At 47.4% G+C, this 17,209-nt stretch overlaps 1 protein-coding gene across 1 annotated transcript in view; it reads left to right on the top strand.

The window, feature by feature from the left end:
* NYAP2 (neuronal tyrosine-phosphorylated phosphoinositide-3-kinase adaptor 2) overlaps positions 1-17,209 on the top strand; it is a 77,422-nt gene that overhangs the window by 33,004 nt on the left and 27,209 nt on the right. The window contains exon 2 of the mRNA XM_010144042.1: positions 6,898-7,199. Coding sequence (XP_010142344.1) covers positions 6,898-7,199 — 302 coding nt within the window. The remainder of the gene's footprint in view (positions 1-6,897; positions 7,200-17,209) is intronic.

Here is a 17,209-nt window from a genome sequence, read left to right as displayed (position 1 = left end):
GAAAGAGTTGTTTCATAGGCGGATTTCTAAATTTAGGAGTGAAGCACATTAATATTCTGTTGTGGCAATAATGGTCACTTTGTGGATAAAAAGAGATTTTTTCCAAGTGACTTCGTCTCCTAGTGAATGAGCCTCTCCAGGCTTTGACATTGAGACCTGATGTACAGCATTGCATATAGTTTGTTTACTGGATTGACAGATGTCCAGGGAAGGAGGTGTTAGGGCACAGTCAGCTGCAGTAAGGTCAATTTTTTGTTTCCTGTGGGTTTAGGACACAAGAACATTGTAAGTGGGGAGAATACCCTCCTAAGCCTCGTGCTGTTGAGTGGGACCTCACACCATGTGTTCCCCTTAAATTTAATATGTAACTCATAGATTCCAATGGATTTAGTCCTGTTTAAATGGCTATTTTAGTAATGACAAACTGACCCTGAATATCTGCAAAAGCGGTGCCTGTAGCATTTCCTAGCTACTTACATGGCACCTGTAAAAGAAAATAGGGAGACAAACGAGCCCAGGGAATAGATTTTGAACTGAGTTGTGAATGACAAAACTATCAGAAGAATTCTGGGAATAACTGGAGTTTCAGGTCACTAGTTGAACAAGAACAACAGATCTGTATGTTTTGGTGTGGATCACACTGAAGAGATGTTTGTGAGGGGTTTTCCTCCAAATGAAATGTTTCTCCTGTTTGCTTGCAGGCCAGGATGAAACTCCTTTTGCTTTGGGGCTGGAGCCATAGGAAGCATTTATTTAGAACCTTAATTTCTTTGTATTTGAGCTTGGATTTTTAAAGGAAAGTCAAGTGGTGTTTGCTTGAGGGACGCAGAGGAGTGTCTGTACAGTGCCTATTTGAAAGGAGCCTGAGCCTGGAAGGGTTGGACAGGGTGTAATGTCCCAGCAGGCACAGTCCCCTCAGTTTACAAATCACCCTTCTCGGACTGTTGGTACATTCCATTTGTTTGTCCAGGTTTAGACTTCTCCTGGCATCTGATCCACAAAAAGGCTGCTTTCCTTGGTACAGCTTTTCCTCCCATTACAACTCTTTAACTCAAAACTGAAGAAACATTTATTGCAAAAAATGCGCCAAAGTAATTTTGTATGTTAATTTATTCCCGTATCTCATTGAAATATTTATTCAACCGCAGTTGCTTGAGCAGAGTGGAGTCTGTGCCGCGTGGTTTCCCACTGAGCGTGACACAAACACAGCCTTTCTCCGGCTCCGCCCGGCGCTGACAGGGTGCAAATCCCCACTCCATTAACGCCAACATGCATTTGCACTCTGTTTAAACATGGCACATGGCTGGTGTCTAATTCTAGGTGACTCTGAGCACGCGAGCTCTCCTCTACTGGTTTTTAGCTGTGCATCTCCCGTGCAAAATTAAAAAAGTCTGTAGTCGTATGAAAGCAGAGCACTTTTCACTCTGCCTGCCATGTGTCCCCAGATTCACAATGAACAAACCTTTCCACATGCACCATTTAGCAACCAGTCGTATGTGGAGCAGGCTGGAGACCCTGTGCCCCAGGTGGAGTAGCTCGTGTTGGTCCTCTGAGCAGGGCAACATCAGGCTGTCGTGGATGCTGAGCCCCACACACTCATCGCCGGTCCCTAGTTTAAGAGGCACCTGCCAGAGACAGAAGGAACGCTGGGGAAATACGAAGTGGTACCTGCACTTCTGTTCAAACTCCTGGCACACCATCTCGTTAAACTCTCTGGAGGTCAGGGCATTACTCCTTAGTTACTCCTTCCCAAGCTGTCCTGATTATGTCAGATTTGCTGTAAAATACCATCTTTAGTTTGTATTTATCAATGTTTCCTATAAATCGCATTGGGTTTGTGTTGATTGTGGTGGTTTTTTTCCTCAGTGCCCCAACTAGCATTTTCAACCATTTGCATTCCAGAAGTAGTTGACTGTGGAGCATAGCGGATCATCGCTTGAAGTCAGGTTATCTGGCATCTTACGGAAAACCTGCTATGGCCAGGCTTGCTTAGTTATTTGCTTTTATCATCCACAGCTGACTGTTGGGTGCTCAGCAGGGACTCAGTTAATCATACAAGATCATCGCAAGTCTTTTGGAGTCTTTCAGAAAAATAATGTAGAAGAAGAATCATGTATGTATATTCCTTGGGAATAACAGGTGGGACCTACGAAGTTTGACTGAACAAAAAAATAAGTGGGTAATATGTAATTTGTATGTTTAATTTCTGTATAAAACTGGTGTAGATTTGCGTGAAGCCATACTTACCGTGCAGTTCCTGACTCCATGAGTGCGATCCTGCCCTTCTTTCTTCAGTATTACATTTCATGGTCTGCTGAAATCATGTTTAGGGGGATAAAAATAGTGTATCTTCTGTTTTTTGGCATCCAACCTCTAATTTACAAATATAATTTATGCTAATCTTGAAAGTGCTTCTCAGATACAAAGTAAAATGTGTCATCCTTAGTGTAAGTGTGTATAATTTATTCTGATGAGGGATAGACATTTCAAAGCCACTTCAGCCCTTTCTACTCAGAACATTCACTGTGAGCAGAGGAGCTGGATGTTCACTGCTGCAAGAGTAAGGAAAGGGTTAAAATAACAGGAGCTCTTCTCTTAACCAGGAAAGGGAGATGCACTGGGGGGTGAGCAGCTGGTGCTCAGCCAAGCCAGCTCATATACAGTCCTTAAGTATTTTTATTCCTTTATTTTTGCTGATGATTAGTCATTTTTATGATGGACTTATAAAAACCTTTCTACAGTATCGCAGTTAATTTTTTGTGGGTTCTCTTTCTTTCAGTCTCTGACTCAGGCAGTGGATTAGCTGCATGCCGTGGGGGTAGCACTGCGTGGGCCTGCAGCTCCCCAGGGGAAGGGGCCTGGCTGTCCATGTGCGTTGTTTGCCCTTAATTCATAGTTCTCCCCAGATCTGCAGAGCCTGCAGCTCAGCTCCTGCCAGCTAACAAACCGGTCTCTGGGACAGAGTCTTCCTCAAGCTCGAGCGGAGGAAGCAGCTGCTATTGAAATGGCTGCTTCTGGTTGTCCGGAGTTTCAGCGCTCAGAGAAGGTTGGTGACCCGCTGTGGTCCCAGAGTGGGGTGAGTTCATCAAAGCAACAACGTGGCAAAGGACCTGCTGAGCTGCCGTGTCGCCAGCAGAGAACGTTCCCCTGCCTCCTGCTTAGGAGGCCAAGTCTTGTAACCAGGTGCAGGTCCCCTTTTGAACTGAGGATAAAAAGTCAGAAAATCTCATGTAAAGGAGCACAGGAAGAAGAATAGAAACCGTACCAACATGAGAAGAACTACCAAGTGGTTCTTGGTGCTGCCTCAGGCGTGGAACTAATCCATTGTACATCTGAACTGATAAGAGAATTTCTGGATGAATACCAAGAACAAGGGTAGATGGATGGCTGGGAAGAAAATGTAGCTCTATGGTATTCCACCTATGGGACTTCAATATTCCCAAGAATTCTCCTACTCCTTAAAACCGCACCAAGGGATTTAATATTCCACATTGTTTATAGTTAAAGCAGTGGCACTGAGTAAAACAAAGTTTTCACACAACTATTAATTTGTTTTCCAGGAATTAATTCAATTTCTGCCTGGACCCAGTAATGAACCTTCACAGTAAATTAACGACTGTTATTTGCAATGCTAAGTAGGGACAATGCAAATTAAAAAGACCACACCGACTGAGGCAAGCAGTCTCTGGGTGCTTTTTCCTTTGCCATGTATTTTTCAGCAGGGCAATGAGAAGTCCTTTTTCTTAGTTCTCTACCCTAACAACTTGCAAATAGTCTGTCGGAACGTTGTGCCTCATGGCAAAGCAAGATGGAAATTACCTTGCCCATGTTTTGTCCATTTAGAGTATTTTCTGCATTCATTTTTTATGCTCCTCCATCAATTGCCTTCTTGTGATGTGTAATGAAATGAATAATATAGATGACTTTCCTCCCTGTAGCTCTTCAGCAGGGAGTTTGGTCTATCTCTAGTAACTACAGAGTGAAGGAGGCGGGGCACAGTGACCTGAGCTGTGATGTGCCCAGGGCTGCAGCGACGACAGCTCGTGTCCAGGCAGGCACAGCAAGGTCAGCATGGGTTTATGCTGGCCTGGCTCTGACCTCAGACACCGCAGCTGACAGCTAGAACTGCTGCTGGAGGTGTGACAGGGCTCCTCAGCTCCATCAGCTGGAGCTCCTGCTCGTAGCTTGGAAATGAAAGTGTGTTTTCAGCGCAAAGTCAGCCTTGCTCCAAGTGAGTAATGTGGGTGATCGTATGATTAATTTTTTTATTATGTAAGTCGTGTCTCTCTGTCGACAAACGTCTTGTGTTTTTGACAGTTATTTGAACGCTGTACATAATTCTTTGTCAGAGAAGCGGTTGAACCTGGCCAAGTTCAAATTGAAACTTCCCAGAGGAATAATCCAAATCCGTATTTCCATATATATTAATAAACTGTGTAATACTCGCAGCAACTCACATAATACAGTTTTGAAACGAGATAGACCTCATTATCGGTACAATGAGGAGCACAGGCTCTTTCCTGTCAGAAATAATGGACTGAGAGCCACACAGTTTTTTCCCTCACTGTCTCTGTAGTTGTGCCTATAAACCTTTCTTGCCCTGCAGCGGCAAGTAGGAGTATGTAAATAAATCCTCTGATTCTGCCAGCTGTCGGGAGGGAGCATCGGCAGCACTGTGTGTTGCACAAGTCTGAACGAAGCCATTATCGCTACCTGCTAAGTAACAAACTTGAGTCTTCAGTGGTCCTGCTTGATGACCAGGATCAGGACCAAGAAGTAGAGGCTGCTTTTCTTCAGCCTGGGGTTCACCATGCGTAACCATCAGCTGGAGGTTGGCTCCTATGCTCCAAGAGAAAAGGGCTCTCTTTTAACCGTGGTGGAAAGAGGAATGTGGTGTCTCACTGGTTTTGTCTGGTAGCTGAGCAGAGGATATAGAAAAGCGAGACCAGATCTCCTTCAGCTGTTGTGAACACCAAGGTCTGTTCCCATCTGTACCTGCCACCTCTCTCTGACCTGGCTGAGGCTTTTCATTTTGGAGCAAGTGTAGGAAGCTGGCGAGACAGGTTTTCATCAGTCATGTTGAAAGGAATTCAGCAAAGAGTGAAAAAATTACAGGAAGGGAGATTTAATTGTTTAATGAGATAGTGCATTTAGACAGCGGACTCATGTTTTGAAAGTTTTTGTTTCTGGAGTACAAGATGCAGTCATCTGGCAAAAACCCCATACTCTGCAGAAACCCAGTTCTGTGTATTCTCAGGGAAAGGGTGAAACCTGTCACCTCAGTGGAGTTTGTGCAGGTCCACCCAGAACAGGGTGTGCTTTAAACACCTCCACGTGGCAGTAAGTAAATGCCCTAATTTACATAGTGACATCTAATGACAGTTTAAATGTAGGGGACATGGCAAGTTGAAATTTTGTTTGCTAGACGTGATTTGTCCAATGGAGTTAAGGAAGGAAGCCTGCATGCTTCAGCATGTTTGGATACTAATTGTCTTTAAGTGATGTGACAGAACCTTTCTGCAGTCCGGTGTCAGAGGATTAAATTAGTTTCCGAACAATTTATGAAAGATTAGTAGAGGCATAGTTAATCATTTAAATTAGCTACAGGTTTTTTTATTAATCTTCAAATTGATGAGTTCTACCTTTTGATCTTTCTGGCTGCAAATCCCTCTGGAACTGATGCCAGTTAGGATTCGGTAGTCACTTGGTTATGAACATAGAGCAGTGTGTGCATGCATGTGGCATGCGTGTGTGCACGTGTGCGTGTGGGCGTGTGTGTGGGCGTGCGGGTGGCTATCAGTGCCGCCAGAGCGCGGCACGTGTCCAGTGATACCTGCTTGGTTGTTACTGATTTGGAAGGTAAGCCTCTCCACTGGTGGAAATCAAATAAAAACGCAAGGACAGTAGTAAGTGACCGAAGGTTCTGCATTATCCGGCACAAAGTTGTCATTGCACGCTGCCAATCTGATGCTTTTAGGACAATTAGATCCTGCTCATGTATTACCTACAGCGGAGAGGGGGACAGTGTCAGGGAACAGAGTGACCTTGACTTGCTCGTCACATGAACCGCTGAGAAACGTTCTTGTCTCTTAAAGAAGGAAACGTGTTCCAGCACCAAATAAACTGCACCGGCCCAAGGCAGCATCACAGAGAACTTACCGAGGAGCAGCGTACAGCCCAGTTCTGGGTATGGCAGCACTTCGCTCAGCTGAGCTGTCCTTCTCCTGCACCTGGCTTTCTGAGTAGTTGGAGGCTATTGTCTTCCTGGTGTCCCACAGCCTTTTCATCTTCTACGCCTGTGTCTTAATCTGATGCTGCTCATGTTGCAGCTTCACGTGGATTTGATGAGATGTTAATGTTCAGTTTCCTGTGTCCAAATAATTTTTAGAGCATTTCTTTATCTCACCGTTCTTTAACCTGAGGGGAAATGTTTGATTGGACCCCAAGAGCCTTGTTTCACGAGGTGCAGGGGTGTCTGTAGGCAAAGACGAGTGTGGATTGGCACGTGATGTCACATTTCTGAAGCAATATTCTTTGCCCTGCTCAGAGCCTCTTGTTTTCCTGAAAACTGAGTTTTGAATTCCAACGTTTGGAATTTGTTCTAGAGATGAGTTCCAGTCACAATGCTGTGAAACCTGAACAAAAACTTCTCTTAATTTCTTCTTGTGACATTTTGAGTGCGTGCATAGGGGTATATCTGTGTTTCACTTGCTGGCAGCTTATGGTGAAAACCAGACTACTGCAGGGGTCATCTTGTTTTAGGAAAAGAAAAGAGTGTTGCTGGTTTCCAAAGTCAAAAGTACGTCCTGCTTGCCACCGGCAGAGCTGAGACTCTGGTTCCAGGTGCAACGGCAGCAAAGGTGAATTGTTTACTCACATGTGTATTTTCTCTTACAGCATAGGTGGAGAAGTGGTGAGAGGCAATGAAGGAGGCTACGTGGGGAAGCATTTCCGCATGGGATTCATGACAATGCCTGCTCCTCAGGACAGACTGCCCCATCCCTGCTCCAGTGGCTTTACTGTGAGATCCCAGTCTCTGCATTCTGTCGGAGGAACCGATGATGAAAGCAGCAGCTCTCGTAAGCAGCCGCCCCCCAAACCTAAGCGAGACCCCAACACCAAACTGAGCACCTCATCTGAAACAGTCAACACCGGAACAACAACAAGTAAAAGTGGGAAACTACCAGACAGGACTGAAGGTAAATGCTGTAATTCTTTGGGAAAAAAGGTTTGATAACCCAGTGTTAAAGTTACGCAGCTGATAATCCTGCAGTTAGAATGACCTATGTGTTTCCCCACGTGTGTAACAGCCAGTGCAGATACCCTACACCACGCTTCTCTAAATTTGGGACCAGAGGGTAATTTGGACATTTCTTGCAGAACCATACTGCTTATATGGCCAGTTACATACAGGGGAACGAGGTGAATTTATTCAAAACGAAGGGGAAAACGGGGTGCTATCAGAGGGCATGTAGGACAATGTTACCTGTGCGCCAGCCAGGGACCAGTCACCACATCACTAGTGGTGGGTGAACCACAGCTTTGGAAAGGATCCTCCTCAACAAAGGAGTGAAGGACAGGATTTATTAACACAGATACAGTGTGAAGCTCTATAGCAAGGAATTATCATCCGACAGTAAAAACTGAACCCAGGATGATATAACGTATTGCATAGCCGCTGTTTGCATGAGAGTCTACGTTCTCTCTACCCGTTCCTCCCAGTCACATTTCGGCCACTGCAGCATTCAGAGGAAAGTGAATGGATGTGGCGAGTTCCCTCGCTCTGAGCAGCAAAGATGAGCGCACACTGCAGGGATCTTCCCCTTCCTTTCTGCCACGCTGGAACAGCGTTGTGTGGAGCAGTAGGACCAGCTGTACTCCCTGCTGGGGAGATCAGGATGACTCTGCTTCACAGTGTGAACTGGGAGGAGGAGCCCTCGGGGACAAACGGTTTTGATCAGTGCTGGTCTCCCCACTGCTGTGTTACACGTCAGCTTTGACATCCCGTGCAGTATATTGTGCTCTTGGTGCAGATCCCTTTCCCTTGTTGTTGCAGCCAGAAATACTCAATAGTTACGTTCATGCTACAACCCCTTTTAAGCAAATCTGATTTTAAAAAGTCCTAAGTGATAAGAAAGATGCTAAGGATCATGTAATTCAGCTGGTGGCACGTAGGTCTATGATTGCAAGGTGGGACACAAACTCTCAACAAACCTGTATATTTATTTATGCAGTTGTTTTGCATACGACGGTTACTGTCACTTCCTCAGCTTGGCCTCTACAGCGCTCACTTCACTAGCAAGTGGTAAGTGCTCTTACCTCAGCCTCACTGCACTAGCACGACAAAGCCAAGCCTTAAGTAGCTGCCTCTAATAAAAGCAGTTTACCACAATTTCACTGGACCAAAGCCTACGTAGAAACATTCAGATTTGTGTCAGATCTAAAATCTCCCCTCAGAAAATCTTTCAAGTCTTCTGTTTAATACGGAGAGAGGCTGGATGGCACAAACTTCTCGGTCTAAGGCGAAAGGCAGGAGATCTTAAATTATTCAGAAGTTCTTCTTAAAAATATTATGCTTTTAAATGTTTTTGTAATTCTGTTACCACACTTTTGTGTCCCTTCTTCTTTATTCCTTTTTTTTACTCTCCCAGCCACCTCTCTGTGCACCCACTGGTCGTCTTCCACCCAATGCATTTCTCCTCTGTGAGACATTTCTAGAAAGTTGGGTTTAAGAGAGTGGGTTGTCCTTTCTGCAGAGTTCTCAAACTCTGGTAGGAACGGCAAACGAATGGAGCTGTGCCCCATGCATCACACATGGGAAGTGAGAAATGAACAGAAAAGGGTGATTTTAAATAACATTTTGGCGTAGAAGGCATATCTAATCTTGATCCTGAAAGGCTCCTTATTGAGAACATGCAGGGGTTTGCTTAATCAATGTGCCTTCAGTGCTCAGTCTTAGAGAAAACGAATTAGTAAAACGGTGTCATTGGCAGATGTGACCAGCCTCAAGCGGTGGTTTTTGATCCAATCACTGCGTGCTCACAGGGAAGGTTTGCAGATCTCCTGCAGTGCAAACCTCACTGAAGAGGTATAGGTGAATTCCATTTCAGAAGTTAACTTTTTGTTAAAATTCTCTTCAGTAATGTGGATGACGAGTCTGCTCTGTAAATATATGCACACGAGTAATATAATGACATTTCTGTAGACGTGGCATACACGTTTGTGGGCAATGAAAACGCCAGTTGTGTGTGCTTGCATGGACATGCAAACGTGCACACAAATGCAAATTAAAACCCAGAGCAGCAATTTCAAAATGCTGTTCATGGTCGTCATCCTACTCCTGCCACCACCCATGGAAGTGTTCCTGGGAAGGTCTGATGCGTGAACGTGGCCATTACTGATCATGGTGCTTGAGGGATCCCCACCTCTCAAACCCACTCTGTAGTGTTTCTCTCCTGAGGGTGGTGTGCGGAAGGAGAAATCCTCCTCGCTGCTCTCTCAGCCCCTGCGGTGGAAGCCTCTCGCAGCTGCTCTGCAATCTCTAAAGGTGGGCAACTCATAAGGACAATGCTCCTCTGGAGAAAGGCAATTACAGGAGCTGTAGCTGGGGTTGCAGGCCAGCCGGTCCCGCTCATAAATCTCGCTTTCTGTCAGCTAGACTGGTGACGCTGCGTTGGGAACTTGAACTTTCGCTGCTCTCGTTAAACAGAACGCGGGTTAAAGGGGTTTGGCACTTTCGTAATTCTGTTACCACACTTTTGTGTACCTTCTTCTTTACTCCTTTTTTTTACTCTCCCAGCCACCTCTCAGTGGTGCTGGGTGGTGCTGGTTTCCTGTTACTTCCTACCTCAGTGAATAATGTGTTTAACTGAACTTTGAGACAGCATCTTCTGCAGTAGCCACGTTGTGTCCTTCCCTGTAGCCAGGTCTCATCCCCCCATCTTCTCATCCGTCCCCACTAACGGAAGAAGTATCACTAATGAGCCTGTTCACACCTAACGAGTCTAATGGGACTGTTGGATGAGTTCTGGTGGGTAGAGCAATGGGCAGGTTGAGATGCTGCTGCTTCTGGGCTTGTCTGCTTGGCCTCCTGCCAGGCATGACAACCCAGGGCTGAGGTAGCAGGATGTCAGGGAACCATCTTTGAGAGATGGGTGCTGCTGCATCACCCTGCTGCTAGGCAGGTCTGGACAGAAGCAGTCCGCAGCGAAGCCTGACGGAGCCCCGTGCAGCGACCATGAAACTCGTGCAGATGCTCTTAAAGGGGCCTGGAGTTGCCGTGGGCTGCGATGCTGTGCCAGGGTGTGGGTCTGAGAGGAGGGGAAAGGCTGCATGGAAGACAGGATCCCACCATGTGCCCACTCGATGCCTGCGAGACCCGAGCGCTTGCGGGTTGTGCAGTGTATGGTTTTTAGCTCCTTTTCCTCTTTCCCCCAGCCTGCTCTGTATTTGAAGCCCCACGTTTTGACCCGTGAGAAGCTGCAGCTAGTGTTCACAGCAGCTGTATAGGTCTAAGCAGGCTGGTGCTCAGCCACACGCATCTATTTTCCTGCATGTACCTTAATCTGCTGAGGCAGCGGTGTTTGGCCCCGTGGTGCTGATGTGTGCTCTAGCAGGAAGGACGTGGCAAACATTTCAGTGTAATCTCCTGCATTTAATAGCTTAGAGGTTTTCAAAGGCTTTGCTTGTGGGGCTGGGAGTGGTGGTTTTCCAGTGTTTGGGGGTTTGGTTTTCTTTGGTGTTGCTGAGGTCTCAGCTTGCCCCTTCCTGCAGCCAGTGGGTTTTCAGACCGCAGCTCCCAGAGCTGAGTGTCTTTCCTGGGCGTACCGTCTTCTCCAGCCCTTCATCTTCTCAGGTCTGTTTTCTGGTTCCTCAGATAAGGGCGGTGGCGGGGGGGAGGCAGGAATGAAAGCAGCAGCTCGTATGGCTGTTGTAATAGCTTTCTGTGCAGAACAATGAACACGCTGTGATTTTTGGAGGGATTTATAAACAAGTTTTGAAGCCGCAGAGGGTGTGCACTCTTACCCTCCAGGCACATATGCATACTCATTAACGTTAATGGAAGTTGCAAGCACTGAACAGAAAATAGACCAGGCAGTGGTAGGAGACGTGAAGCTCTACTTACCCGCCTGGGGATTGCACTGTGCCCAGTGCTTGGCAGTTGGTGCTTTAGCTGTGTGACATACTTAGTGCCCTTTTTTTTCCTTTTTAATTTAACAAAGTTGCTTTATATATTCTTCATGTCTCTTTCCACATTAGGATGTTGCTCATTTGCTGAGAGACCCGTGGAAGAAAGCGCAGGCTGCGATGTGCAGCCCCCCTGCAGCACAGCCTCTCCCTGCTCGCAGGGGCGGTGGAAGCTGTGATGTTCTCAGTAATGGAAAAGCCTTAATAATGCGAGTTCAGGGAGCGCTGTGCTGATTTACCAGATTGGCTGCAGATGCAGCCGGTCCAGGAGGAGCCTGCCTGCCCTGAGCCGAGCTCTGCTAAATGCCCGTGACTGCTGCTGAGCGTGTGGCCTTTTCTGCCTCGGGTACTCAGGGCTTGGGAGGGTCCCCGAGCCTGGTTGCTACCCCAGGTCCAAACTGTGAATTCACCCCATTCTGCCCCGGAACTAGCAAACCATTTAGGACCTCGAAGCAGTGGTGGGTGTAACGCAGACAGGCTGAGTAGGAGACTTTCCCCAGGCTGCTGCCGCCCTGAGGTCCACTGGCTGTGTAGGACCACTGTAGTCCCTGGACACACCAACAAGGTGAGGAAATGTGAGCCGCTTATTCATGGAGTCAGCTGGGATCTAGGAGGGAGTTAGGAGCACAGGTTTCACATCATATGACAGTCACTAGGCTGCTGCTAGAGCCAGCCCAGCCCTGGAAGAACCTCAGCTGTGCTCTCGAGGCGTCTGAATCAATAATCTTCACCAGAAAGACCACAATGAAGAGCGAGTCTCTGAGGAAAGCTGTCATGTGGGTGCTTCTGTCCACTGCGTGGTGAATTCGCAACCTCCACAGAGATCCCCTATGTAACTGGAAGGTTATAGTGTCAATACAGCCATTAATTATTGTCAGGTCACTGTATGTGAAGCCTGAAATGCTGCTATAAAAAGCTGTAAGGTGTCATTTGTGATTGTATTTCAGTTTTTATTTGGTTTATACCTCAGGGAACCATAATACTGGGCCTTCTCAGCATGTCCACCTGTGAGCTGAAACACTAGGAAACACTAGATTCTTTTTTGCATCACTGAATGGCTCTGAAATCAGGGCCAGGAGAGGAGGAGAAATCCAGGAAATTCTCTTGCCTCATTTTGACAGCCCTTCAGAATTTGTTAGATATAACGAAATGCCTGTGAAACTACAAAAATAAGAGTTTTGGAGTCCTCGTGCCACCCTTGTTTTCCAGGCTGCCTTTGGCATTGCCTGTGAAAGACAGTGTGGACAAAAGAGTAAGGGCTTGAGGGATCACACTGAAATCCTAAAGCACCTGTTTCCTCTCAGAGCTGGTCTGTGGTAACAGAGATGTCTGGCAAAACTCATCTGGAGTTAAAGGAAAAAGCACAAAAACAGCTGCACTTTTTTTTTCCCCCGCAGTAAACACGCTGGGTTTCCACCTCTTTGTTTTGCCTTGTACGTAACTGATGCCCTAATTCTGTTCTCGCTTAAACAACCAAGTAAGACAAATCCTTACGGAGAGGAGCGTGACTGAGCTCTTTGAGTGTCTCCTGCTGGGAGTTTGACACTGGCAGGGGCAGACACCCTGCGCTGACGCTGGCTGTACTGGGAACACACAGTGCTTAGCAAGATCATATCCCAAGAGATTTCAGTCTTGCTCTAGGTGAGCTCCTGCCACGCCGTCCTCTGCTCCATGGGGAATTTCCTTCTGATGACTGTTGGAATACAGCAGCCTTGGCTGGAGCACTGGTTTGCTGCTTTTGTCTCCTCCACTTGGCTTAATGCTGGATGACATCGAGCAACATATGCCTGACGTGCCACGTTTGGCACTTCATGCTTTTCAGCTCATGCGTGTGCAATCAGTGCTGTGGTGGGACAATGGGCACGCCAGCAACAGCTCCACTGAGCGCAGCTTCCTCTTCGCCGTGCCATCAGCTTGCCTGGAGGTCTCAGTGTACCGGCCTGGGCTATGTAGAGATGCATGAGGTGAAAAAAAACCCAAGCACATGCAAACTTTTGTGCTCTTAGTGGCTGCTAACTTGAAAATGCTGGCAGGCCAAACAAAGAGCATGTTGCCCAAAGTCCAGCGTGATTTGCAGCCGGCTGCTGGTTCAGGGTAGAGGAGGCTCAAATCTGTGTGGGGAGCAATGTTTGGGTTGTTTGCCCTGGCAGGGCTTTGTGGGGTGAAGGAGGTTCCTGGTGTTTTCTCCTCCGTGCACGACTGCAAAGGGAGCTGTCTCATGTTTCCTCTTGGCAGAATCCTGAAGGATGCTGTGGCTGTAAATCTGGCCTTGGGATTGGTGTAGTGATGCCACGAGTCTCCTCAGCTGGGAAAGTTTTAATGGGGTTATATTTTTGTTTATGGCAATGGAAGACTCTTAATACTTGGGATTTTGGTGAATAAAATGGTAAATAACCCTTTGATTAAAAGAAAACAAAACGAGCCCCACAACCAAAAAAAAGCAAACGTACAACTGCACACCCAGCAAAAACCTGAAGCTATACTGGTAGAGGGGATTCAAAAGCTTCAAATATGTCTAGCCTGTTTATTTTCTGAAACAGGAGGTTTTGCAAACAAAAGCATGGAAGCTCACGGTGTTCCGAGGTTCTGGAGCGACCAGGGGAGATAACACAGTTCTATCGTGTAAAGAGCTTTTGGGAGCAAGTGATGGTCTTGGGGCTCTCTTTCCAGTCATGCTCTGGTAGTTGGTGCCTGCTTCTCCCCTGAGGTCTTGGCTAAGGTCCTTTAGCCCATGGTACTGCTCTTGCTTTAATTGCCTTTCACATACCTCAGCTTTCTGAACATTTTTTTTCCTAGAAAGCTCCGCTTTTCCTTAATGTTTCATCTCCTTTCTTCTGCTTCTTGGTCCCCCTTGTTTGCAGGGTGCTAGTTTTTAATCAGGTCTCTTTGTTGTTCCCACTAGTTCTGCCTGTGAGTTGAACTGAACAGGTTCTGCAGTCATGGGTGTCATGGTAGGAACAGCTTCTGGCAGCAATTCCTCTGCTCTTCCTTGTGCTCCATCTTTGCCTTTTCATTCTCCATCTCACTTCTCAGGTGGCACAGAGAGGTTCAGCCTGGTATTTGAAATGGGAGCAGCTTGTCTGGAGCCACGTACAAAGCTGTCCGGGTGATGCTGCAGCCATACTGGGTGGATTTATGGTGGTGACCCTGCTGCATGACCCTTATAGACACTGTTACAGGCTCTACTAGTTTCACGAGACCAATCTGCCAGCAAATGCTCTCTGAAGCAGTGGATGCCAGGCCCACAGAGACACTGAGTGGGAGAGAGCTGATACCATGTGGCTTGTCTGTAATTTTGTCAACACTTTATTTAGACTTGAGGAGGAGAGAGGAGTCACCCCCGTGGAGATGGAAGTGAACCGAATAGCTGTGAGGCTCTCGTCCTGGAGCCGATTACAGTGAGCGTTTCGGCAGTGCTCAGCTCTGACCACGGAGCTGTTACAGCCCCCGGCGCTGCTGCTGCTGCTGCCTGCCAGTTGCTCTGACGATGCTCTGCCCACCGCAGCCATCACCGTATTCACCCGTAAGCTGCTCGGTGACAACCTGCAGGAACTGCTTCTGCAGGGTCACCTTATGTCCTTCTGTGAGAGGCAGGAGTGCCCCTTTAGATGAACTCCTGTTCATGGGGGCTCATTCGCTTTCTTTGTGGTGATTCGTTTGACCCCTGTGATCAACCTTGTGCTTTGTTTTGAAATGCGAGCTCCGGGGTGAAAGGGCCTGTCATGCAGCGGCAGATTTTTATACAATGGCCTCAAGGAAGAGAATTGTGCAGAGCCCGCAGAATTGCTGGAGGAGAAGAGGTTAGTGAAGGCTGTTGGTTCCCGGCCGCTGCTGGGAGACGCTGAGGAAGCACAGCAGCATTTGTGGGGTTGCTGTGCCCGTGGAATGGGTGCTCCAAGCATTGTGTCCAACTAACAGGTCCGTGTGATGCACGGTATCACCTTGGTAGGTCTGCCAGCTTGGTTTAATGGGCTGCAATTAGTTTAGAAGCTCGGCAAACAGATTGCTACTTATGTAAGCAAATAGTGCGTTTGACCTACTTATTGCCTCTGTGAGTAGAAGATCGGCATTGCCGTGGACCTGAAAAATGAAGAGTCTTCTGGCTCCGGACAGGTGATTCACATCTTTGCACATAGTCACTACTAGTGTTCTGGACAGGATGTTTGTGAACCATAGCAGCAATTAAATCAAGGAAGCAAATGCGGACTACTTTTTCTGGATAGATGAAGTGGGTGAGCTAAACCGACTGTTTCACTAAGCATTTGCTCCTTCTCCAGCCTGATTTCCTTCTTTCCCGTTTTTCCTGTAAATCATTTCAGTCTCCAGTCTTGGGGTGCAGGTCCTGGATCTAGGAGTCACTCCGAGCCAGGGATTCTTGCAGCTGCAGTCAGCGTCTCTCTGAATACTGTCTCAGAAAGCCTCTGTACTTCTCCAGGAGGTTCCTCAAAGTCCTGCCACGACCGGGACACCCACATCATCCCCCTAGCCACGACACCTAGTACCCAACAGCAGCGCATTCCTGTGAAGCCCCGAGCGGCATTCAGACTGGGGCATTGCCAGATGACGCCGCAGGGGCCTTTGGTGCCCTTTGGGCAGCAGATAATAGATGAAGCAGCAGCTCAGCCCTCAGAGGCTTATTGCTATCCTAGTGATGTCTGCTATAGACCAAGCTCGTATGACGTGGGTGTCTAAGGCATGTGCCAGTGGGACGTAGCTCTTCACACATACCCAGGAACATCTCTTCCTGAGCAGAAGAGTGATCTTTTCTTTCTGCAGATCAACAGACATGCTGCTGCGCTGGCCATCATCAGTGGCAGAGCCTGTAGGAACTCAGTGAGACGAACAGCAAAGCCTCACCATCGTCTGCGTGGTGCTGGGGGGCTGCAGAGTGGGGCGAGGCTCCATCAGAACCCAGCTGGAATAGCTGCACTGCAGCAGAGGTGCTGGGCAGGGGACAGCGGGGGTTGCTGGCACCCATCGCTCTTGATGTGAAACGAGTTTGTGGGAGCTGTAGGAAGAGAGTGGTAGCAGTTGATTGATGCTCAGACAGCAGAAGCTGTTCAGGTTTCCTCTCCAAGCTGACAGGCAAGATGCAGCGAATGTTGCTTTAAAACCGAAGGGCTTTACTCCTGTTGCTGCTCTGAGGCTGTTTTCCGTACTGTGCTGTGGCCATGTTTAACTTTTTGGTGCCCAGCTCCATGTAAGCTTCCTCAAAAGAGCCCGAGAGCCCCCACCATGCAGGTGCGCTCTGCAGAGGATTTCTCTGCCAGCATGATTCTGTAGTTCCATTTACACACTCTGCATGTAATCTATATGATGGTGCTTGTGATGGATAAATTCCTGTGCTGGTTGCCTTTCTGTGTCTAGAATTCCTTCAGACTGAATGCAGTTACAGAATTTTTTATGGCTCGTGTTGCACTGGCTGCAAAATAGGCGTATGCCGGCTGGATCCTGGCCCCTTGGGCCTGGGCACGTTGCTTCAAGGGTATTTTTCTGAATGGATACTCAGAAATCACTGCAACCTAAAAGGAGTTACTGTGAGATTTGTTTGCGCTTGGTTCATCAGTTTTCCTGTCAAAGGAGGATGATTCAAAATTACTTTCCTTTTCATTCTTACCCAAAATCATGCTTTTTCTGCCTTTCCAGGGCTGTGCCGACTGACAGTAACTTTTAGCTTCAGTGTATAGTACGGAGAGGCTTGATTGCAGATAATTGGTAATTATTACTCAGACACTTGCCAATGCTATTGCTTTCCCTCTTCACTTTTTCCTACCAGCGTCTTTTGGAAAAGGAGGAGGTAACCTGCAGGGAAGGGACTTGGTCCAGGAGAACAGTGCTGTTCTGAAAGCCAGGGGGCTTTTTGTGACAGAGATACGTTCTCTAACGTTACTACGACCCAGCAATGATGTTTCTTTAGTCATTTAAGATACATCTTTGTGTGTGTGTTTAATGGCTGCGCAAGAATGCTCACTGTCAAAACTTCCTTGGGGAAGAAAAGGTGCACCTTCAGCACTGTGTCCCC

The sequence above is a fragment of the Buceros rhinoceros genome, unplaced genomic scaffold (assembly GCF_000710305.1).
Source record: "Buceros rhinoceros silvestris isolate BGI_N320 unplaced genomic scaffold, ASM71030v1 scaffold9449, whole genome shotgun sequence".
In the NCBI taxonomy this organism is placed as follows: domain Eukaryota; kingdom Metazoa; phylum Chordata; class Aves; order Bucerotiformes; family Bucerotidae; genus Buceros; species Buceros rhinoceros.
Note: the sequence above shows the minus strand (reverse complement) of the source record. Positions and strands in the feature narration are given on the sequence as shown.